This window comes from Carex rostrata, chromosome 17, assembly GCF_964058835.1.
Source record: "Carex rostrata chromosome 17, lpCarRost1.2, whole genome shotgun sequence".
NCBI classification, from domain to species: domain Eukaryota; kingdom Viridiplantae; phylum Streptophyta; class Magnoliopsida; order Poales; family Cyperaceae; genus Carex; species Carex rostrata.
This window is the reverse complement of record NC_135934.1, coordinates 1,490,660-1,514,886: the sequence shown is the minus strand read 5'-3', so window position 1 is coordinate 1,514,886 and position 24,227 is coordinate 1,490,660. Positions and strand designations below refer to the sequence as shown.

Genomic DNA, 24,227 nt, shown 5'->3' with positions numbered 1-24,227 from the left:
AAAATTCTCATCAAATAATCATAAAGAAATTAAGTTGATTTGAAAATAAATTATTTTGTGTTAATATTTTGTATAATATATGCTTGATTTTTATTTTGTGTTAATCTTTTGATACTCAAGAATATATTTTTATTTTTTTATAAAAAAAATTGAAACATGCTTGATTAAAATTCTCATCGAATAATCATAAAGAAGTTAAGTTGATTTGAAAATAAATTATTTGTGTTAATATTTTGTATAATATATTACATTTTTTGTTCAGCATGAGATAAATAAGAGGCTAGTTTCTTAACTCACCTGCAGAGGTATATACTGGATTTTGTCCACACGACTAGCCATTAATATCTTAGTTAATTATGCTAAACCCTCACAAAAATTTAGATAGATAACTAAAACCGATTTTTTTATAAATACCCAAAAGAAATATAAAATTACGAAATTTATCCACTGTCTGATTGAAATTCGAAAAATACCCAATCCGGTTAACCAATAACCGGATTTGGGAAAAACTTCCGGTTAACCATTAACCGGTTACCCATTAACCATTCAAAACAATATATCCGGTTAATGGTTAACCGGAAAGTTGTTGGTTTTTTTTTTTTTTTTTTTTAATTAAAAACAGAAAATTTTAAATTTTTTTATTTTTTGTATTGAAATATTAGAAATGTTGAATATATTTCTTTGAAAATAGATGAAATACAATATAATTTGATTTATTAGAAAGACTGCAACAAATAACCCGATCAATATTTTTCAGGTCGGATTTTTCGCGGCTGTAAGAAAAATTAATATATTTCTTTATGTGTTATTGGAAAAAAATAAAAATGCTTAAATTCTGAGTTATTGATCCCGGTTCAAAAGTCACTTCTATGTAATCCAGAAAATATTGTAATCCTTCTAGGACATTTAATTTATAAAAAGTTGTATCTATTTTGATAATTCTTTTTTAATAACAATTATTAAATAACTGAAAGTTTATATTTTTTTCAAAAATAGATACAACTTTTTATAAATTAAATGCCCTAGAAAGATTACAATATTTTCTGAATTACATAGAAGTGACTTTTGAACCGGGATCAATAACTCATAATTTAAGCATTTTTATTTTTTTTCCAATAACACATAAAGAAATATATTAATTTTTCTTACAGCCGCGAAAAATCCGACCTGAAAAATATTGATCGGGTTATTTGTTGCAGTCTTTCTAATAAATCAAATTATATTGTATTTCATCTATTTTCAAAGAAATATATTCAACATTTCTAATATTTCAATACAAAAAATAAAAAAATTTAAAATTTTCTGTTTTTATAAATTTAAAAAAAAAAAAAAAAACCAACAAGTTTCCGGTTAACCATTAACCGGATATATTGTTTTGAATGGTTAATGGATAACCGGTTAATGGTTAACCGGAAGTTTTTCCCAAATCCGGTTATTGGTTAACCGGATTGGGTATTTTTCGAATTTCAATCAGACAGTGGATAAATTTCGTAATTTTATATTTCTTTTGGGTATTTATAAAATATAAAAATTATAATGTGGTGGGTGAGATCTGAACAGATGTGATATTTTATCAGAACACGTGTGATATTTTATAAGGATTGTTGAAAAATATATATAAAAAGAAATTCAATTAAATCTCAATATATATAATTTAAAAAAATAAACCTAAGGAATTGGCTAAGCACCATTTGGCTTACACTAAGATCCGCCTTGCTATTAGGATTCTTCAAGTCATCACATATTTAAATAGTTTCCATTTTTCAAACATGATTACAAATTGAAATTCTAGAAATATTTTAAATTCATTTCCATAGAAGCACATAGAAATGCCAATAATCTCCTTTTAAAAAGACAAATTGTCAATATTTTAAGGAATGCTTTCGAGTTGAGAAGAAATTAAAAGACAAAATCTGCAAACTAATTACCAATTCCATTACCAACCAGAGGGATGAAGATATTGACAGGATCGATTTAGCTTTGTACAGCGCACTACTAATATATATATATTTTTTTCATTTTATGTCTATTGATGCTCCACTGCGTGAAGTCAGAATAATTTTGTTAATATCTTTACTCTCCAGAGATGTACTTGAGAACAGTATATAACCGCTATATATATTGATGGTTAGAGAAATTATGTGTGCATGATAACTGCAATCCATAATCATTGCTGCAGTTAAGCATTCAATTTTGAGAAAAAATTGAAAAACAAATAACTGCATTGTAAGTTTGTAACGATCCTTGCATTCAGTTTTCACATTGACCGTTACATACGTAATTTACAGATTTCTGACTTTTGTGGAGTTGTCTATTTTATCTAGAGGAGGGTTCAAATGCTTCCATGTTTTTGTGCTTCCATCATGCCTCCATCTCTCTCTATCATTTTCAAAGTTCAAATAGTCGATCCGAACCGTTCAACCTAACCTCCATACTAAAATATGTTTGGAGACCAAATTTTATATTTTTAGGAATTTTTTTACTATTTTTTTAGATAGGTACAAAATCAGTAAATCTGAACCATCTAAAAACAGTATTTTTGTACCTATCTAAAAAAATAGTAAAAAAATTCCTAAAAATATAAAATTTGGTCTCCAAACATATTTTAGTATGGAGGTTAGGTTGAGCGGTTCGGATCGACTGTTTGAACTTTGAAAATGATGAAGAGAGATGGAGGCATGATGGAGGCACAAAAACATGGAGGCATTTGAATCCTCCTCTTTTATCTATAATGTAATTTAAATATGCATCATAAGAAAAAAAAAATTTATATATGTTAGTCTAAAATTAGTATGTCATTAAAAATGATTTAAAATTAATCTAAAATAATTGAGGAGAAAATCATAATTCCTTCTTCTTCTTTTTTTTTTCATAGAGGAGGGTTCGAATGCCAGGCATTTTTTGTGCCTCTACCAGGCCTCCATTTTTAAAAACTACAATAACTCAAAATTTAAACTACATAGGCTTTTATATAAAGGCTCAAACTGAAAACTAATTTTAAGATTAATTTTTTTAAGGTCCAGATTGATTTTGCTTTTAAATATAAAAAATAGATAGTTTATTCCACGATGTCTATGTTTTTTTAATAGAAAAAATTATATAGTTTATAGCATGATACTTAGGTTATTTTGAATAAAAAAGATAGATAGTTTATGATATTATTAGAAATATTTTGAATAGTAATTTGGACTTTGGACTGATTCAATATAAATATTATAATTCCTTAATCAATTTTGTATTATTTATTGCTATATGAGATCTTAGATAATGTTGATAATTAGTAGAAGTATAAAATATAATTTTTTAAACAAAAAACATTATGTAGGATTGCTTTCGCTATAGCTACGCTATTCACAATAGTTTTTTTTTAGCCTTTTCGCTATGATGCGAAAATCACTATTTAAAATGTTGATAAAAATCCTATAAATTTGGAAAAAAAATCTCAACCACCACTTGAATCATATTTATTGCTATATATGCTGTTTGATATGGAACATATATAGGAAATTAATTTCTTCATAACTTGTGTGATTTATTGGCCTCTTTCATAGATTAATTCCTTGTTATACAAGTAATTACTTATGTATATACTATTCCAGCATTTAATGCATACTTGTGCCGTTAAATGCAGCATATCCTAAAACGGCAAGAAATATTCTTCTTGATTTGACAGGTTTGGCAGACATTTTGCTATGTCTTCACACAATTAAACCATTTTACACTGAATTTCTTGTTCTGATTCAATTTGAACGCGACAATTTTAAATATATTAGACTTTCAATTTTAATTTCTAATTTAACAAGACAAGTTTTAGAAATGAAGATGTTTTTTTAAGTTAAGTTCTACTGTTTCTATGACAATTGTATTTATTTTAATTTAATTTAATTAATGCAGATGCTCTTATGTATCCAATTTGTTGATTTTGCATGTTTCCTTTGGCATGGTAAAATTAATTGCCAATTTAATAAACATATTTTTTTTTTTTGAGATGACCAATTTAATAAACTTGCTAAAGGTGTTAATGTATCATTTGTAATTAAATTTGTATAAAACACTTTTGTAAACAGTAAAGAGTTACTAAAAGTAAAAAAAAAAATGATGGAACTATGGGACCAGAGATATTTACTTGAGAATTCGCATCCTCTGAGATATCTCATATTTTGCGTGACCGACGTGTCCGGTGCCTATTCGGGGGTGACGTGGGGGCCAGTATTATTTGAGCTTTGAGATTCTCGCATAACGTATTGCAACGGTTGAGATTGTCCAAAAAGTCACGCAACTGCCCTACGCAGATAGGTCGGGTCAAAGATTTCCCTGCCCTACTAAAATCTACGAGTGGGACCAGACAAAGCCCAGCCCAGCCCAGCCCATGGGTCATATCTTTTCACCCAAAATTTTAGAAAAAAGATAACCGTAATAAAGTGGGCCTACGTGGGGCTCGAAGTGGAAAAACTGACTAAGCGGCGTGCAAATATCAAACGCAACGGAGTATTTAATGCTGCGTCCTCTCCTCTCTCCTCGTGCCATTAACTTCGCAAAGACAGAGAGACACAGAGGGAGAGAGAAAGAGAAGACTTCATACTTGGAATTTCGCACCAACTAGAAAAGAGCGCCTCTTACTTTGTCGTGTTCCTTCTTCTTTTCGCATTCCAAATTAGCAATGGGGGAATCATCAGAGAAAGCGAAGGAGATGAAGTATGTTCTGGTCACCGGCGGTGTGGTTAGCGGGCTCGGAAAAGGTATCACCGCTAGCAGTATTGGCGTTGTTCTCAAGGCGTGCGGCCTCCGTGTCACTTCTATCAAAATCGGTAAGTTTAACCAGGAAAATGTACCTTATTCTCATAAATTATTCGATTTGCATACATATGAAAAGGGTTTTTGGATTACTGTTTATTTAAAGACAGTATCTTTCTTTGCAGATAAGTGTAAGTGTCATTTTATAATCCAGTTTCTTCTCTTTGAAAAGGACATACAAGGCCGCATTTAATTTTTTTTAGACTAAATTATGTTGAAATGTATTACCTTGACTATGTATTTTTTTAGAAAATTTTTTTTACTCCATATCAACTTTCATCCTACTAATGTAAAAAAATTGACTAATTTTACATGGATTTACTAAAATAGATCCATATCTAAATACTGATGCGGGGACCATGTCACCATTTGAGCATGGAGAGGTTTTTGTGTTAGACGATGGAGGGGAGGTATGTGTCAATCTTTATATCCTTTATTAAATTGGTGCATAATCTTTTTGTTTTGTATATTTTTGGATGGCTGTTAGGTGGAATGTAGCAGATTTCTCCATGACCTCTTTTTCTTCATTGAACATTACTTAAATATATTATTTGTTGTACCCATGTAACACCAAATTTTGGAATCTTAGAAAGAAATTGACTGAAACAATATTGTTTGTTATTTGACCCTGACTTTTTACTAATTTTGTTCCCACTCCTTGCAACAAGTATATTTCTCACATATAGGACAAGTATCAGATCCTTTTCACACCAATCGCTAAGAAACTAAATTATTCCATAGGTTGACTTGGATCTTGGGAACTATGAGAGATTTCTGGATGTGAAGCTAACCAAGGAAAACAACATCACCACTGGAAAAATTTATCAGGTAAAAGATTAAGTTTTTTTTTTTGGTAGTAGTCCTTGAAGAATTTACAATTTGTAGCGAAACCCTTACCATCTTTTTTGTTACTTATCTGCAGCATGTCTTAAACAAGGAAAGAAGAGGAGATTATCTTGGCAAAACTGTTCAGGTCTGTTTAAATTTCTATTAAGTTTGTCCCAAACTTTCTAAGAAAAATTTTCATCTTATAATATTTTTGCTTTTTTGGTGTAAAAGGTGGTGCCTCATATAACAGATGCCATACAAGAGTGGATTGAGCGAGTGGCGAAAATACCTGTAGATGGTAAAGAAGGACAACCTGATGTATGTGTGATTGAATTAGGTGGTACCATAGGTAAGATTTATATTTGTCTATGTACTGATACAAGTATGGAAAATCCTACTTTACTGAACTGAGGGAGAAAAACGAAAATATATACATCTGCAGGAGACATTGAATCCCGGCCTTTTATTGAAGCGTTGAGCCAGTTCTCTTACAGAGTTGGTAAGTTTATCATCTCATCTCATCGTAAATTAATATTTTTAGTATTTGAATTTCAAGTAGCTTTTCATTTTGCTCCTATTTTATAAGAATTATTTTTTCTATTTTTCAGGGGAGAGCAATTTTTGTCTGGTTCACGTCAGTCTTATCCCTGTTTTGAATGTTGTTGGTGAACAGGTATATATATTCAAAGAACAATGATCATTTAGTAGTTTTAAAGATGATTTCATTTTATGATTAATTCCTATATATACATATTTTCTGATTTTTTTTTTTTTAAATAGAAAACAAAGCCAACACAGCATAGTGTTCAACGACTAAGAGCCCTTGGCCTCACTCCTAATATTCTTGCTTGTCGTAGTACTATGGTACTATTTTTTATTGTAAACAGGTATTTCATTGGTTGCGTTGTAAACATGCTGATCAATCTATATTATTTTTAATTGTTCCAGCCTCTTGAGGACAATGCCAAAGAGAAATTATCCAAGTTCTGTCATGTCCCGGTAACTGCACTCAATTGATGTTATTATGAATTATTTTAGTTTTTTATTGAACAGATAGAAAAAAAAATGATATTAAATGAAATGTTTATTTTTTTCAGACAGATAGCATCATAAGCCTTTTTGATGTCTCAAATATTTGGCAAATTCCAATTCTACTCAGGGTCAGTTTAATTGAAAATGTTCTTTCTTATATTCTTTTCCTTGTGTTTGGAAAATCCTTTTTCAATTTTTAAAATTTTGCATCATTTTGCTTGTATTCAGGAGCAGAAGGTTCATGAAGCAATCTTAAAGTGTCTGAAACCTTCAAGGTAAGCACACCGACCAACAAAAGTATGATTCTATGTTGCGTTTGTTTGATGAATACCACGAGGAAACTTAGATATTTTGTGAATTCCTTATTTGTTTGGTGTAGTATCTCATCAGAACCTATGTTGGATGAGTGGATCAAAAGAGCTCAAATCTGTGACAATTTGCATGAATCAGTAAGTCACAGAGTCTAAGTTTGTTAGTCATTTTTAATTTTCTGATATTCAAATATATTAAACAAGTAATTATTGTATTTTTTAAATTATCAGGTTCGAATTGCAATGGTCATTAAATATACAGGTCTCTCTGATTCATATCTCTCTGTTTTAAAGGTATATGACTTCACTTGCTATTTTTGCAATTACTAGGGCATTTTCATGTACCCTTAATAATACTAAATTTACATGTCATTTACGAAAGATAAGGACCATTTATGAACTCCTTTTGGCTGCTTGATTAAAAATTTACATGTTATCTACCAAACATAAGGGTCATTTATGAACTCCTTTCCGCTGCTTGACTGAAAAAATGTTCATACTACCCCTTTATCCCCCATTGGTTGCCAGAGAAATAACAAGGGTAAGTTTGGGGTTATTTTTGAAAGACTTGGATGCGAGGTATGTGGGTGGCATAATCCCATGTTTTGAGGGGCAGATGTCACTGCATACAGTGTCACACAAATTTTTTGTAGTTGTACACATGAAATTTGTCTTATTTTTATACAAAGTAGCCACTGTAATTTTCACGAACATATTATAATCAACTGCACTATCTTAATGTAATGTCTCTCAGGATCTGTTGCATGCATCAATTGCTTGCCAAAGGAAGTTAGTAGTAGAGTGGGTCCCGGCTCCTGACCTTGAAGAGAAAATTAAGATTGAGGTTGGTGCTTTTTTGTTTAAATTCTATACACTTTCTTTTACACTTCTATAACATATAATTAATTTATCATTTTTTTTGGTTCAATTCTCATAGCAACCTGATCTTCATGAAAAAGCATGGAATCTCTTGAAGGTGAGTTAATTCATTCCATATTTGAATGTATAAATTGTATTTCTAAAGGGAAAGGATGTTTTGAGACAACCGTATTTATTTTTCAATCGTAAGAACCCACAAACAATTAACAAATTCAAAAAATAAAATTGTAGATTTGTTCTCTATAGTTTAGATTTGTTGTGTATCAATTTCATGTAAACTTTTATCAGTTATAAGAACCCACATGCCATATTTGGACTGTTGAATATTACTGCCATGCATTCAATGGAAAATGTATCAGATACAATTTTGAGTGAAATTGCAAGAATACCTATAAGCATGCTGCACCAAGATTTTTACCATTAGATATGCTTAATGTGATGAAATTACAAAATGATCAAATTGTGACTGAAATTACAAATTGTAACAGGGTGCTGATGGTGTTTTAGTCCCAGGAGGTTTTGGGAAGAAGGGTGTCGAGGGAAAAATTCTGGCAGCAAAATATGCCAGGGAAAACAATGTACCATTTCTTGGTATCTGCCTTGGGATGCAAACTGCTGTGATCGAGTTTGCTAGATCGGTTCTACACCTTGAGGATGCAAATAGTACAGAAATTAATGAAAACACAAGTCATCCATGTGTCATCCATATGCCAGAGGTGAGAACAAAGTTATTTCCTTATTTTATTGATCTTTTGTTTCATCTAGCTGCAATTTTTTTATTAAGATTCAGTTGTTAATACTTTTTATGTCCTTTAGGTGTCGAAAACCCATATGGGAGGGACGATGCGTCTTGGATCAAGACGCACTATTTTTCAAGATTTGGACTGCTTAACAGCTAAGCTGTATGTACACAGTAATTATTTTTTATTCTATATTTATTTTTATTCAATTCAACCTTTCCGTATTGGATAAATGATACAAGGTTAAATTTGGGAGATTTCGGTGGAAACTATGGTTTGAAATTTCTGTCTTTCAAACAGGTATGGGGGTGTTGCCTATGTTGACGAACGACATCGGCATAGATATGAGGTATCTCATACATGCATGATTTAAAAGTTCTATATAATAAAAAATAAATTTGAAAGTGCTAAAAACACAGGTGATTTTTTTTTTTTTTTTTCTTTTGGAAGGACTTCAGGTGAACATGTGAAGGATTTCAAACATAAGCTAAATGAAATTACAAACATTAGTGCATCACTGGGACCAATTTTATAGTTTCAAAATTCACACAGTGCTTTTGTAATTAAAGATTATGCACTGTAAATGTGTTTTTATTCCAGGTAAATCCAGATATGATTACGGAACTTGAAAAGGCTGGTCTAGCATTTGTTGGTAAAGATGAGACTGGAAAGAGAATGGAGGTACCTTTATTTTAATTAATTCCGGTTCTTTTAGATTTATGATCAGCCTATTAGTGCTAGAATATAACACTCATGTTCCTTCTCTTATTTTGCAGATTGTTGAACTGCCTAGCCATCCGTATTTCGTTGGTGTGCAGTTCCATCCAGAGTACAAATCACGACCTGGAAAACCTTCTGCCCCATTTTTAGGTATAGTTTTTAATATATAATAAAAACATGATATTTTTTAATTCTAAATAATTCTGAAAGATTCTGCCTCTATAAGGCTTACAATAATCTTAAATTCCTAACTCAATTTTTTATATACTCAATCCTTAGGCCCATGTTGTTTTGAATATCCAAGTTTTCCTCAGCCCAATTAGCTCAAATTCTTTAGGCCCTCTTTATATGTTAGCATTGAGAGGTATAATGAACCTGAATATGCCTTACTAGGCCTGTATACTGCTGAAGTACATTTTTTTTTTTTTTTAACAAAGGCTAGTTTTAAACTAGACAGAACATATGCAATACTATCAGAAACAATCTTCTATAGTTTTATGAAAATTATGAAAAGGCAGTCTTTGACAAATATATTTCTCTAAAAAATTTCAGGGTTGATAGCTGCCTCATCTGGCCAACTAGGTAGCATCGTTCAAAGCCAGTCAATGGGGAAGAAATCAACAACAAATAGCATGTCTATTTGCAAGGCAAACTCCTATTACAATCCATACATGAACAAAAATGGCAGTAGTCTTTTGAAGGATGGAAGCATGATGTCCAATGGAAATGGCATTCATATCAAAGAGAAAGCATCTGGACTGGTGTAATAGTTTGTTTTTATTTCCCCCTTGCCACTTGCCATATTTTATTTTGGCATATATCTTTTAGGTGTTTTGTTTTTTTTTTTTTTTCCTTTTGTACAGTTCTATTTCAGTAGCTGCATGTTCATAGATTTGGCTTGTTCCTTATTATTTTGATGGAACAAGGTTTTATCTATTAAAACTAGAGATTTTGTCATGTGCCTCTTAATTTTATATATATTTAATATCACTATTATTATATTATGCAGCTTGAGATGTTTAATTTATATGCCTGTGACCTGTTCTCACTGTACGTCATAAATTTCTGTTGACGTTCTTTCTAATTTACTCTTATGGAAAAAGATGAGGCATGTATTATCTCTTCAGTCTTCTCTCGTTTTAACCCAATGACAAACCGACACCTCATAAGCAGTTGATGTCAACATTTGGTAGGGGGCTTGACTCAACTAGAATGGAATCCCAGTATTCTATGGCAGATTCTCTGATACATAATCTATAACAGTTAATTACCATGCTCTCAGTCTCAGTTCAGCTTTGGTTTGAAGCATTTTACATGTTTTGGATCCGACAATGACACGTTTAAGGATTGTAATTAAGTTTGACAGTGTAGTGGAAAGAAAGTAGGTGTGTGCCTGTGCCCTGTGGTGGGATTATATTAGAACTCGGTACACAATGGAATCACAAGGATTTTAATATGAAACAGACAACAGACAACAGGGGATGAAGATAGGATACCAGCCTTTACATGCATCAAGCGTCCAATCAAGGGGGCAAGAAAAAAAGAAAAAAGAGATTGGTGGTGCTCTCATCTAATCTCCTAGGACCTAAGTGATTGCTAAATGACAGAGAGTGAGAGAGGCAAAGCAGAAAAGTCGCCTCACATCACATGTTGCAAATTGCATTGCAACCAATTACCATGCTGCTGTTGTGAGACATATATAACCTTCAGCTGTCATAACAACCCAATTACCACCAAATGAGATCTACAGGCCCCTGTCACACAGTTGACAATTGTTTATTGCTCATGTTCTTGGTCTCCCACTGAAATTTTAGAGCTATTCCAAGCATCAATTTGCCATTAATTATCTCTCTCTCTCTCTCTCTCTCTCTTTTTACCATATTTATTGTTGGTTCTTTTTCATAAAAAAATTGGATTTGATTGTCCCGACAGCTTGTCTTCATATAGAGACTGGACATTTTTAATACACATATATATGATACAGCGTTTATTTTCTCAAGTAATTTACTTGTTGATGGAGTTTGGATAAATATTTAAAATTTAATTTTTTTTGGTAATTTGGCCAACACACTGTGTTACTTCAAAGAATGTGAATTTCCTTTCTTTTTTTGAAGGATAGTGAGAACACTGTCAATTTCATTAAATAAAAAAGTTATTTACAAAAAAGAATGTGAATTTCATAAGGAGATAACAGGGCATTTAACTTTACTAGAGTTGAGATCTTACATTACTTCTATCTTATTTATTGGTCCGTTTTTTACAATGCATTTTATGGTTAAGCATGCAAAAATGCTATAATCAATATCTAATCATATGAAAGTAAATTTTATCTACAAAACTAAGTGAATAGAATGCATTATTTGTTCATATTGTGAGATACACCCTCCATTATTGATTTATTATGCATAGTAATACACTAGCCAGTCAATCCGCGCCTCATTTTTCTGATTTACAGAATAAATAATAAAATTTGAATGCATAAAAATTCTATTTATTTGAAGTAGATTTTTTTTTAAAATTTTTATAATATAACTATCTTGTAAAAGAAGTTCAATATTTTTTTTTTGTATCAAAGTGACATATGACTACCTTTATAAAAAACAAATGTATTGAACATTTCTTTCTAGATTGTTTTATTTTAAAATTAAAATATATTTCCTAAATGAAAAAAAAATGTAACATAAAAAATTAAAGAAAAAAAATAACTTTTGCATACAGTACCTTTTTGGGATCAAACAGTCAAAGACCAACTTTTCTTGTTCATAAGATATAAATTGCAAAAAAAAAAAAAAAAAAGATGTACAGGAAATTAATAAATCTTATTTGATTTTACAATCAGAAAAATTTACAAAAAAAAAATTAAAAATTCTCTTTTAAACCATTAATCAAAACCAAGAAACTAATATAAGATCCATATATGAAGAACGGAATGTCTTTGGATATAATAATATTTTTTGTATGTTTCGCCCAATCAATATTAATTATTAAATCACAAAATATAACTTTTGCATCTTAAAATCGCAAAATTTATAATAAAAGTTACTGATATGCCGCTTAATCAGTATCAAATTAACCGCAACAAACTTTTTAAATAATTATGCAATACTTAATCAACATCATCCAGTCATAATATATTTCTCTGTTTTCGAATTCGCAAACTAAAAAATATATTATATACATACTTATTATAGTTTCTCTATGACATTATAAACATACTTATATACATAATATTTTTTTTTCTAAGACATACAACTAACACAAAATTTCAAGCAACATACTTATTATAGATTAAAACTACACAGAAATCAAATTATTTCATGTATTACCTGATCAATATCAAACAGTCAAGAGAAGTATCAACACTTCAAAAAGAGAGAAAAATGCTTGGTGTCATGTGACAATCAACTTTTAAAAAAAATTATCATCAAATTATTTATAAAATATAAACAATAACGTCCGATGTAACATGTGTTAGTTTGTAATAATCTAGAAGTCAATAATACGATAAATTATCATAAAGCTTTGTTCATGAATTGAATGTTTATTTATATATATAATTTTGTTGTCTTGAGTATTATTGAATTTATGGATCATTTCGAGTTCATGACTGAAATTGTGAAACTCCATAATATAGATAATATATACTCTTAAAAGGTCACTGACCAAGGTAATTAGCAGGAACACTAATTACCGCGATAAGGTTAGTATGTGGATTAAAAGATGATTAAGTTTTACAAACCACCTGACACGAGATGTCATTTTAATCACATAGATACATGTTCTAGGAACATGGTATTTGACAGACCCCGAATGAAACATTAAATAGAATTGTGTTCGTGTCATTTATGTTTTCATTCAGTGTCAGGTTCTACAGTATGAGGTATTTATCGTTCCCACTGAGAAATATGTATGTGTGATTGTTATCTACCGCTGTCCGTAAAAAGCAGTCATAACGGTAGCTTTTCCATATGTATAGCTTAGCTGAGGAAGTGATAGTTTACCAAGAATACTATTTGTCCCTCGTATCTCTATACGAGCTATAGCATCACTGGGCCCCTTGGTAGAGTTAGATTATCTGCTAGCGGTATAATTACAAGAGTAATTATATTTGATAATCTGCTCAAGATCAAGAAAAGATTCAGTTAGCAAGGATGACACACATCTACCTTGAAACTGATCTGATAGCTATGAGACAGAAGAACAGACACAAGTAAATTGTTTACTGGATCGTGATATTGTACAGTACAGCATCATCTGTGTAATTGGATGGTCATGATGTGTTGCCAGATGCCGCTCATGATTATAGAAGTTAAAACAGTTTTAACTCTATTTACCAACATAACACAGATCCTATTGGGTCACACCATATAGGAGTTAATCGGAGAATCTTATTGTGATTGATTATAAATTGGTTATGATCAATAGTAAGATGGTTATAATTAATTATACGTGTTATAATTAAATTATAAATGTTATGTAAAAATAATAAGCAAAAACATTGGTTAATTTATAAACGTGTGTGACACGTTGTATAAAAGTTAACCGGTTAATTTATAAATGTGCATGACACATTGTATAAATTATCGAAATAACAACTGCAAGAAAAATATATATAATTGTTCAGAATAATTATACGAATATTATTTGTGTTCGGGCCGAGGGCATTCGGGTCTTTTCAGATTCGTCCTTATCCGCATGACATGTCATCGATCCTATCCAGATGACACGTCATCGATACCGAAACAAACAACCGCAAGAAAAATATATATAATTGTTCAGAATAATTATACGAGCATTATTTGTGTTCGGACCGAGGGCATTCAGGTCTTTTCAGATTCGTCCTTATCCGCATGACATGTCATCGATCCTATCCAGATGACACGTCATCGATATTATCCACATGACATGTCATCCTTATCCATTCAATGACATATCTTGTAAATAGGCCGAACTTGGAGGGCATTTTGGTCTTTTGGCAACCGACCCTAAACCCTATAAATAGGGGTGGAGAGAAAAATCTCTAATTCACTCATACCGTTTCGTGTCGAAATAGATCGGTATTTTCTCTCTTTCTCGATTTCTCTCCCAAATAGTGTTTCGGTTGAGAAAAGAAAGTTATACGTAGTTGACCTATAATCTTGCGAGTTGTTGTGAAGTATATTTACGGGATCGATGAATAGTGTTTTACCGAATTTCGCGGTATGTCAGTTTTGCATATTGATGAAACTGAGCAACCGAAAATTCGTGTTTACGGGTTTTCATCTTTTTTCCGTGAATAGTGTTTTTGCAGAATTCTGCGATTTACGGTATTTCTGGCAGAAGAAATAAACCGCTCTCCGGTTAGTCCTGGTGGATAACCGATAGAGATATCACACGTGTGATACTCCGAGTCGATTCCTTCCCTGGTGAGGCTCTACTCGCTCGGTCTACATTCCAACTGTGATTTGGAAACAAGGTATAAATATGCTATATTAATCTATTTAATTGGTAAGTAGATTAAAGTTTTAGAAATCAATCATGGAGTAAATCTGTAAAAAGGATTAAATTGGGTTTTGATGCCAAAGGAATACTGAAGGTGGACCGCCTTGGAAAGTTTCCTGACATACCCCGTTTAATCCTGAGCTTAAGTTGGTCGTAGAAATTTTTGTTTTACGGTCATTCCGCAACTTAAGCCTAAACGGGTTTTTGATTACAGCACCGTAAACCCCAACAACATGTACATAATTAATTAATTAATTAATATGCGAATAGAGGCGAGACCTTTATTCCTTAATCCACAACAAATATTTTTCAAGTTGGAGAAGCAAATCAGCTCAAACATAGAGCCAATCCTAACGACAACGAGGAGTATAGCAATGGCGTGTAGTATCCATATCCACTCAGAAAAAAGCAACCCCAAAGTTTCGGAATCAAAATTGGAACATTTGTACGCTACTTTGTGGAAATTATTTGAGAGAGAACAGAAAATTAAAATGGAAACTAACTGAAGAGATATCATGTATTTTTATTTTATAAAGAAGACTAATAGTAATAATTTTTATAAAAATTAATTTTTTAAATTTGTAGAGAACTCCAACTAGTATGACATCAGTGTTATATGACACAAACTTTAAAATTTATTAGATAGACTTTATATGACTAATTTAAACTGTTTAAACCGATTTACTTGCATTTACATGCAAAAACAATTATTTTTTTCAAGTTATTTATCATATCAAGTAGTCAAAAATATTAACTATAAATGCATCAAAATAAACTTAAAAACTCTCACATTTCACCGCTTGGCTTGATATTAAATAAATTAAAAAAATTTATAAAATTTGCATATAAACCCACAACTAATGATCAAAGTTTAAAGTCAATTTAATAGGTTTTGAAACTGATGTTATCTAAACTGAAATAAAATTGTTATCATACTAGCCATACTCTTTATAGAGATGGTTTAATTCTCTTTCATTTGAACTATATCCTGACATTTTAAAAATACCCAATTAACTAAATCTTTTAATAATAATTAGGTTTGAGCCAAATTAATAAAAATGTCCAAACCGTGGAAAATTTCCACGGCTTGAAATTTTCCAAACTTTGGATTTTTTTTTTTTTTTTGCAAAACAGAATTTTTTTGATTTTTTGTATTAAAATATTAGAAATGTTAAATATATTTCTTTAAAAATAGATGGAATACAATATAATTTGATTTATTAGAAAGACTGTAACAAATAACCCGATCAACATTTTTCAGGCCGGATTTTTCGCGGCTGTAAGAAAAAATTAATATATTTCTTTATGTGTTATTGGAAAAAAAAATAAAAATGCTTCGATTCTGAGTTATTGATCCCGGTTCAAAAGTCACTTCTAGGTAATATAGAAAATATTGTGATCCTTCTAGTACATTTAATTTCTAAAAAGTTGTATCTATTTTTGAAAAAAGACAAAAACTAAGTTATTTAATGATTGTTATTCAAAAAGAATTCTCAAAATAGATACAACTTTTTAAAAATTAAATGTACTATAAGGATCACAATATTTTCTATATTACCTAGAAGTGACTTTTGAACCGGGATCAATAACTCATAACCCCAGCATTTTTATTTTTTTCCAATAACACATAAAGAAATATATTAATTTTTCTTACCGCCGCGAAAAATCCGGCCTAAAAAATGTTGATCGGGTTATTTGTTACAGTCTTTCTAATAAATCAAATTATATTATATTCCATCTATTTTCAAAGAAATATATTTAATATTTCTAATATTTTAATAAAAAAAATAAAAAAATTCTGTTTTGGAAATTTTCCACGGTTTGGGCATTTTTATTAATTTGGCTCAAACCTAGTTATTATTATTAAAAGATTTAGTTAATTGGATATTTTTAAAAATGTCGGAACTATATCCCACCGCTGAGGCAATGGTAATATGCACATTGCACTTTGGTTCATAGTATGGATGTATTTATTTATTTTTAAAATTAAGGTGTTTTCTCTTTACCAAGGGTTCAGTCTGATCATAACCCCATCATTTTGTATACACAAGCAGTTTCTGTTAAAAATGTAAAATTATTTCGGTTCGAAAAAGATTGGTTATCACAAGAGGGGTTCTCTGAATTGATTTTAGATTGGTGGTCTAGGTTTCAAATTAGGTCGGAATTTGGTAATGGTTGGCGGTTGAAATTACAATTTTTACAACAAAAGGTTCGGAGCTGGAATAACAATTTGCGATCTACTCAACATAGAGAAAAAAGTCTTTATTATCTGATTTAGATAGATTTGAAAAACTAGCTGAAACACACAATTTAGGTGTTGAGGAGATAGCTAATTGGATTGAATGTCAATTTAATTTGATAAAAATATTTAAGGATGAAGAAGCTTACTGGCAACAACGAAGTAAAGCTAAATGATTTCTTGAGGGTGATGCGAATACAAAGTTTTTTCATTTACAAGCCTCAATTCGCAAAAAGAAAAATACAATTTTTTCTATGACTATAGATGGAGTGGAGACTTATGATATGCAAGTTATTAAAAAACATATTTTACAATATTATATTGATCTTATAGGTACTACTACAGATAGATTGGTTTCAATTCAACCTGATTTATGGGATCAATCTAAAATATTAACGAGGGATCAACAATTGAGCTTAGAACAACCTTTTTGTAACATTCTGTCAAGTTAAATTTTTTTTTTAATTTATTTATTTAACATTATTGACATAAAATAATGTAAGAAATTTAAGAAGATAACGTAATGCTATATAAAATTTATATAAGTATGACTTATTTTAAAATTTCAATTCAGTAGTTTAATTGATTAGTAACCACGACACAGTTAATTAATTTGAAATCCAAATTAATCGGTAATGTTAGAAATTATTTATTAATCTTATTACATTTGGTGATCAAAAGAGGGAAGTATCTTTTATCATGATTAATAAAATTAATTAATTTCTTTACATGATTGATAGAATAAAGTCTAATTATGTGTATACCTTAATTATAAAGTTTTCCTAAATTAAATTGCGCCACCCCTGTGAAACCGTCTCCCTCTAAATTAAAAACCCACCTCCATGTTGAAATCTTTTGTATGTAACCCCTGATGACGCCTCCCTAATCAAATTCGAGTCTAAACCTACCCGATCTTTTCATTAATATATTAACCCCTCCTCTGCCGTATCTCTCCCTCTCTCTATCTTCCTTCACAATCAATCAAGGGAACTCCAAAAATAAATAAATCATAATCTTATAAAAATCAAATTGAAGCCCCGATTTGGTGTTGGAAATTTCTACAACTAAGGTACTATAAACTTTGATATTTTTTTTTCTATAAGTTTCATTGATTAGAATATGATAAGTAGATATATTAGTTACAATAAATTATTGTTCCTAGATTGAGAAATTTATGCTTAGAATTTCTTTAATTAAAATACGAAAATTTAGACTGTTGGTAAGAATTTCTTTAGTCATATTATAATCTGAAATCTAATTTATATATAGGAATTTCTTTAATTAATTATATAAAATCTGAGAATTTTGCATAGTTTATTGATTTGAAACTCTTCTTCTCAATTTACTCGAATGTAATAGAATTCGGGCATTTCCTTTGTTCTCTTAAAAGATGTTAAATTTCTTTTGTTTCTATCATCATATTTTATAATATAAAAGTTAAGTTTTGGTTATTGAAGTTTAGTTACCCTATTCTTTCAACAACATATTCATAATCAAGTTTACATTTTTAATTATGTAGATTTAATTTTTGTTGTTTGTTTTCGACAATTTGGAAAACACCTTCAGTAATAAATTAAAAGATATATTTCTTTATTCATAGTTACTCATTTTAAATTCATTTCCATATACAGTCAGAATGTAATAGATGTGTACAAATGATTATATTTATTTTTAGATTCATGATACACCTTACTAAGATTTCATATATGTTTTCTTTAGTTGACCCTTCTTGAATTTATATGAAATAATATTAAAATATCATCTCTAACTGAAAATTTTAGATGTGTTTGCAATAATATTTAAAATAATATTATGACTGTAACATTTAAAGTCTCGGACTCATTTTACTAAATGATTTAGAATTAGTCCGTAACATATAACTCTAATAAAGTTTCGAATATTGCTTTTGATTCGCTTGACCTTCAGATGCGCTTTATTTTCCTCTTTTGATTAATTCCTCCAAGATACCAAATGATTAGACTGACTAAAGTCTAGGAGTTAGAATTAATAAAACTTGGTCCTGATATGAAGCCGTATTAAGGAACTTTAGAAATAAGAACACAACATGAAATATTATTAATTAAAATATGTGCTCAAATATTTAGATCCGGCTTTGAGAAGAATTTTGGAGACGCAAGTAACGATCAAGAATCTACTAAACTAATAGGTGCGGGTTTTCTGGACTTTTTGTAAAACTATTTACTTATTCTTTTGTGTACATTATATTTTTACTTATGAAATTGTGCATGTTGATTCGAACAACCCCTTTGGCTTTGTTTAGAGAATAAATAATATGATTATTTCGTTTGGAACATATGATATGAATAGAATATATCGATTGTGTATAACATTAGCATAAGAAAACGAACGATCGCTGTGAGATGAATGAATGGAAAGGCCGATACGCGGGGGCTGCTAGTCGCGGTCGGGACCGATATGCGGGGAATGCTAGTCGCAGTCGGGTTCGATATTTGGAAGGCCGATACGTGGGGATTGCTAGTCATGGTCGGGACCGATATGCGGGGATTGCTAGTCGCAGTCGGGTTCGATATTGGAAAGGCCGATACACGGAGACTGCTAGTCGTGGTTGGGACCAATACGCGGGGATTGCTAGTCGCGGTTGGGTTTGAGATATAACGTATGACAAGCAAAGTAATGGTCAATGATTTATAAGATTTTAAAGTAACAAGTGCTTACATGAATGATAGTTATTGCATGATAGGATAATATAGATTGCATTTTGGTTGTTGATAAAATAAAGTTGTTTAGTATATGATCAAAAGGAAAGATTTTACAAACCTCCGGGCTGGAACTAAATTCCGCACTGAGAGAATGTTCGATCTCTCACCCGTTCCACTTTTATGTGGGTTTCAGGTAACACAGAAGAGGAATTAGAGACGAGGAAAGAGTAATGGAAGAATAAATGGGAAGGAATAAAGAAATGTCGCTTGATTGATTTTAGGATTTTATGTTTCTATTTTGAATTGTTGAAACACTGAATAAGCATGGCAGCAGATGTGCTACTTGTCATGCTTGTCTTTGCCATTTGTTTAGACTCATATTGTCTCAATTAATGAATACAATTGTGGCATGTTATATTTTATTATTGGTAATGTATATGATGCAAATGCGCCTTACGTAGAAATACGTGGCGGGTTGTCTCGGGGTGTGACACTTTTACAAAAGAGGAAATTTCCAAAACTTTATTTTCTTGCAATCCATCGAAGGCCCCTGGTCCTGATGGATTTCTTTTCTATTTTATCAATGTTTTTGGGATGTAGTGAGTTCTGGTTTTATGAAGTTAGTACAAGCTTTTTTTTATAACACTTTAGATTTAAGTAGACTTAATATGGCTTCTATTTGTTTGATACCCAAGAAAGAGAACGCACGGGAAATAAAGAACTTTAGGCCTATTAGCTTAATCAATTGTAGTTTGAAAATAATTACAAAATGCCTCAATGATAGACTTGTGACTTGTATGGATACATTGATAGACTCCTCTCAAACTGCATTTATCAAAGGTAGGTACATCATGGATAATATAGTTGTTGCACATGAAACTTTGCATACTATTAGAATTCAGAAAACTAAAGGTGTGCTTTTCAAACTCGATTTCGAAAAAGCATATGATCGAGTTAATTGGAGCTTTTTGTTAGAAATTCTGAAAATTATGGGCTTTGGTGATAAATTCATTTCTTGGATTCACAATCTACTTGTGTCTGGTAAATCTTGTGTGACTATCAATGGTAAATTAGGTGACTATTTTTCTTACAAAAGAGGGCTACGACAGGGAGATCCCTTATCCCCTTTTTTATTTAATTTGGTAGCTGATGTTCTAAACAAAATCCTTAAAAAAGCTCAAGGGGCTGGTCTGATTAAAGGTTTAGGGAATTTTCTTAATCTCGAGGAGGTGCTGAATTTGCAGTTTGCCGATGACACATTACTGTTTTTACAAGCTGATAGGAAAATGATCAACTCTTTAAAGTGGATCTTACTTTGTTTTGAGAACTTATCGGGTTTGAAAGTGAATTTTGATAAAAGTGAGATGGTTGCTTTAAATTTATCTCAACAAGAGGGGCAGGTTTTAGCAAATCAATTAGGTTGTAAACTCGTTAGTTTGCCTATAACCTATCTAGGGGTACCCTTGCATTGGAAGAATTTACCTATGACTTGTTGGAATGATTTAATAGAAAAAATAGAAAAACGATTGCAATCTTGGAAAGGCAAATTACTTTCTTTGGGGGGTCGAGTAACATTATTAAATTCTGTAATTTCAGCTATTCCTCTATATTGGTTGTCATTGTATCGTATGCCTGTGGGAGTTCGATATAGAATTGATAAACTTAGACGACGCTTCCTCTGGTTTGGGGGTAGCACAGTAAGGAAAAGATATTCCTTGATAAGTTGGACTCGAGTGTGTAGAAGCAAAGATTTAGGGGATTGGGTGTACTTGATTTGAAAGTAATGAATGATGCTCTTTTAGCCAAATGGCTTATGAGATTTTTAGATGATAACGTTGTAGAAAATTGGAAGTATATCCTTATTCACAAATATAGTGTTCTAGGTACTTATGGAATACATTCTCCTTTTTGGAAGGATATAATGAAAAGTAAGAATATTATAGATGTTAGTACGGATTGGCAGGTAGGAAATGGGCATTCGATACGTTTCTGGCTGGATAGATGGGCGGGTAACAGTGCTTTGGCTACTGTTTATCCAAATTTGTTTGATATTGCATGTGATAAACAGATTTTGGTTTCACAGGTATTCAGTCCTGCAGGTTTACATATTGACTTTTGTCGACAATTAGTAAGTACATATCATACAGAATGGTGTACTTTATTAACTCAATTTCAGAATTTTCAATTAGGTACCATTAACGACCACATTGTATGGCGGTGGTCTAGCACTGGTAGATTTAGTGTCCATTCCTTGTATACTTGGCTTATATTTGGTGGAATACCTAATTCTACATTCACTAAAATTTGGAAGGCTCATATACCCCTCAAAATTAGAATCTTTCTTTGGTTGGCTAAACAAAATAGAATTATAACTAGGGATAATCTTAGTAAGAGGGGATGGCAGGGAGACCAATCATGTATTTTCTGTCATGAGCAAGAAACAGTGTCTCATTTGTTTCTAACTTGTTCCATGGCAAGTCAGATATGGTATTGGATAGCTAAATACAATAATTTTGTGTTTACGTGTGTAAGTTTAGATGACTTGTGGGATATAGGTACGTGTATACCTATGAAGGATGATAATTTGGTTATGATGATTATAGGTGCAGTCTTATGGACTGTGTGGCTTGAGAGAAATAGGTTAATTTTTAAAGGGGGGGTTGCAAAAGGTCCCCACACTCTAGGTACACAAATTATTGCGTGTGTTAAATTTTGGTGTTCCCTTCAGAAATATGAGGCTTTAGAGAAACTAATCTATATCTTACCTCCTGATGCAAAGGACCTATTAGGGGGTTTACTTGCTACCCATATGGAGGATACTCAGGCTACAATCCCTATGCTTGGGACATGAAGCATAATGGAGGATGAGGCTACAGATGGAGGGTGAAGATATTGAAGCTGCTATATGTGTTTTTGTTATGATAGTATCTGTTTTGCATATTTTGCTTTGATGAACTGTTTTGAGATTTCTTAGCTTGCAGGGTCTATTATGCGTATGTTGGTCTATTGGTGATATGATGGCTTTTCAAGGGGCTGTTTTGCTTATTTTCTTAGGTATATGAGTGCTATGCAGGTTGTAATAGGTTTTAAGTGTTATGTTTTTTCTTTTGGCATATTTTGTTTGTTAGTTTAGTTTACCCGTATGCTTATATTGTACTTGGTTGGTATCACTGGTACCAATTAAAGTTTGTAATGGTTTCTTGCAATGGAAATCGGTGGCACAGCCCACTTCTTTTAAAAAAAAAAACAGTTAATTCGAACAGTTTAACATAATTTTCATTTGAAAATATATTTGAAGTTCAAATTTTATCTTAAAAAAACACTATTATTTTAAATAGATAGAAATTCACTACTATCATAGTACATTTTTGATGAAAATCATGATGAATGGATCATTTGAGCTTTGAAAAAAAATATATAAATTCATAATATGAAACAAATTGCGCTGACAGAAATGATTTACGCGTTGTTATTATCATTACTCTACCACAACGAGTGTTGCGTGAACAGTTTGTATACTTTTCCGTTCTTCTAAACAAAAGTTACAGAAATTTGAAAACAGATTGTGCTTCCAGCTACAGTGCTACTGCTACACAAACAAAAAAGTGCGTATCTGTCGTCTTCTGATTGTACCACGTTACCAGTGCCACATCCCAGATCTTTTGTAGCATCCTGTCTTTGTCATGCGTGTTATATCCTGACTCGTCAGGATGTTAAATACCATTGGCCATAGGATCAGCCGAACAGGTCCTTAGTTGGTCATTTTTATTATTATTTTTTTTCCTGTATTTATATGTTATATGCATTATTATACTTTGCTTTGTTTTATTTGAATTTTATTTAAATGACAATTTCACAAAAAAAATATTAATTAACAACGAAACTAAGTTAAAAATAAGTTTATCTGATAAGTTTGATGAGTTAAATTAATCATTTTTAATAATTACAAGTATATGTACATTACTTTAATGAAAACATAAAATTATTCATAAAATTTTGATTAATCAGTCGCATACTAATTAATCGCTTAATGGTATCCCTTCCATTCGACGAACACATATCGTTATTTACAATACTATACAGTATAACAAAACACAAGTTATTTTACTGTTCTACATAGAGATTATACAATCATAGAATTAATTTGCAGTTATTTGGTAATTTAGGTTGCATGGCGTATTATCTGCAATATCTTAAATTGTAAAATAATTATCAGCTGATCAAATTTTATATCAATAATCAGTTTTTAATCTAATAATAAAAACAATACTCTACGTGTAAATATCGCATATGCAAAACCTGAATAAAAAATCACTCATAGAGTCATAGATCACCTTCAACTATAATAAACAAAATATATATATATATATATATATATATATATAGAGTTAGGCTGGGGTGCTATGGATAGCATAGTGGCCTCTATGCTACGGCTCAATATTCGAGTTTTCAAAATCCAAACGGTCGATCCGAACCGTTCATCTTATTCTCCATATTAATATCTGCTTGGAGACCAAATTTT

At 31.1% G+C, this 24,227-nt stretch overlaps 1 protein-coding gene and 1 long non-coding RNA gene across 2 annotated transcripts; both read left to right on the top strand.

The window, feature by feature from the left end:
* The first annotated feature begins 4,499 nt into the window (after positions 1-4,499).
* Positions 4,500-10,261, top strand: LOC144567969 (uncharacterized). Its single transcript, XM_078318172.1, has 21 exons — positions 4,500-4,808; positions 5,125-5,204; positions 5,536-5,622; positions 5,717-5,767; positions 5,854-5,971; positions 6,065-6,121; positions 6,231-6,295; positions 6,403-6,486; positions 6,571-6,621; positions 6,720-6,782; positions 6,883-6,929; positions 7,034-7,103; positions 7,197-7,259; positions 7,720-7,809; positions 7,903-7,941; positions 8,333-8,560; positions 8,661-8,746; positions 8,885-8,933; positions 9,185-9,265; positions 9,361-9,454; positions 9,857-10,261. Exons 1-21 carry the CDS (start codon positions 4,661-4,663, stop codon positions 10,069-10,071), a joined length of 1,866 nt encoding a protein of 621 aa, XP_078174298.1. The 5' UTR covers positions 4,500-4,660; the 3' UTR covers positions 10,072-10,261.
* A 7,644-nt stretch (positions 10,262-17,905) lies between these two features.
* On the top strand, positions 17,906-20,178 carry LOC144568745 (uncharacterized). Its single transcript, XR_013515720.1, has 3 exons — positions 17,906-18,093; positions 19,130-19,191; positions 19,899-20,178. It is a non-coding gene; the product is annotated as an uncharacterized LOC144568745 (long non-coding RNA).
* Positions 20,179-24,227: the final 4,049 nt, after the last annotated feature.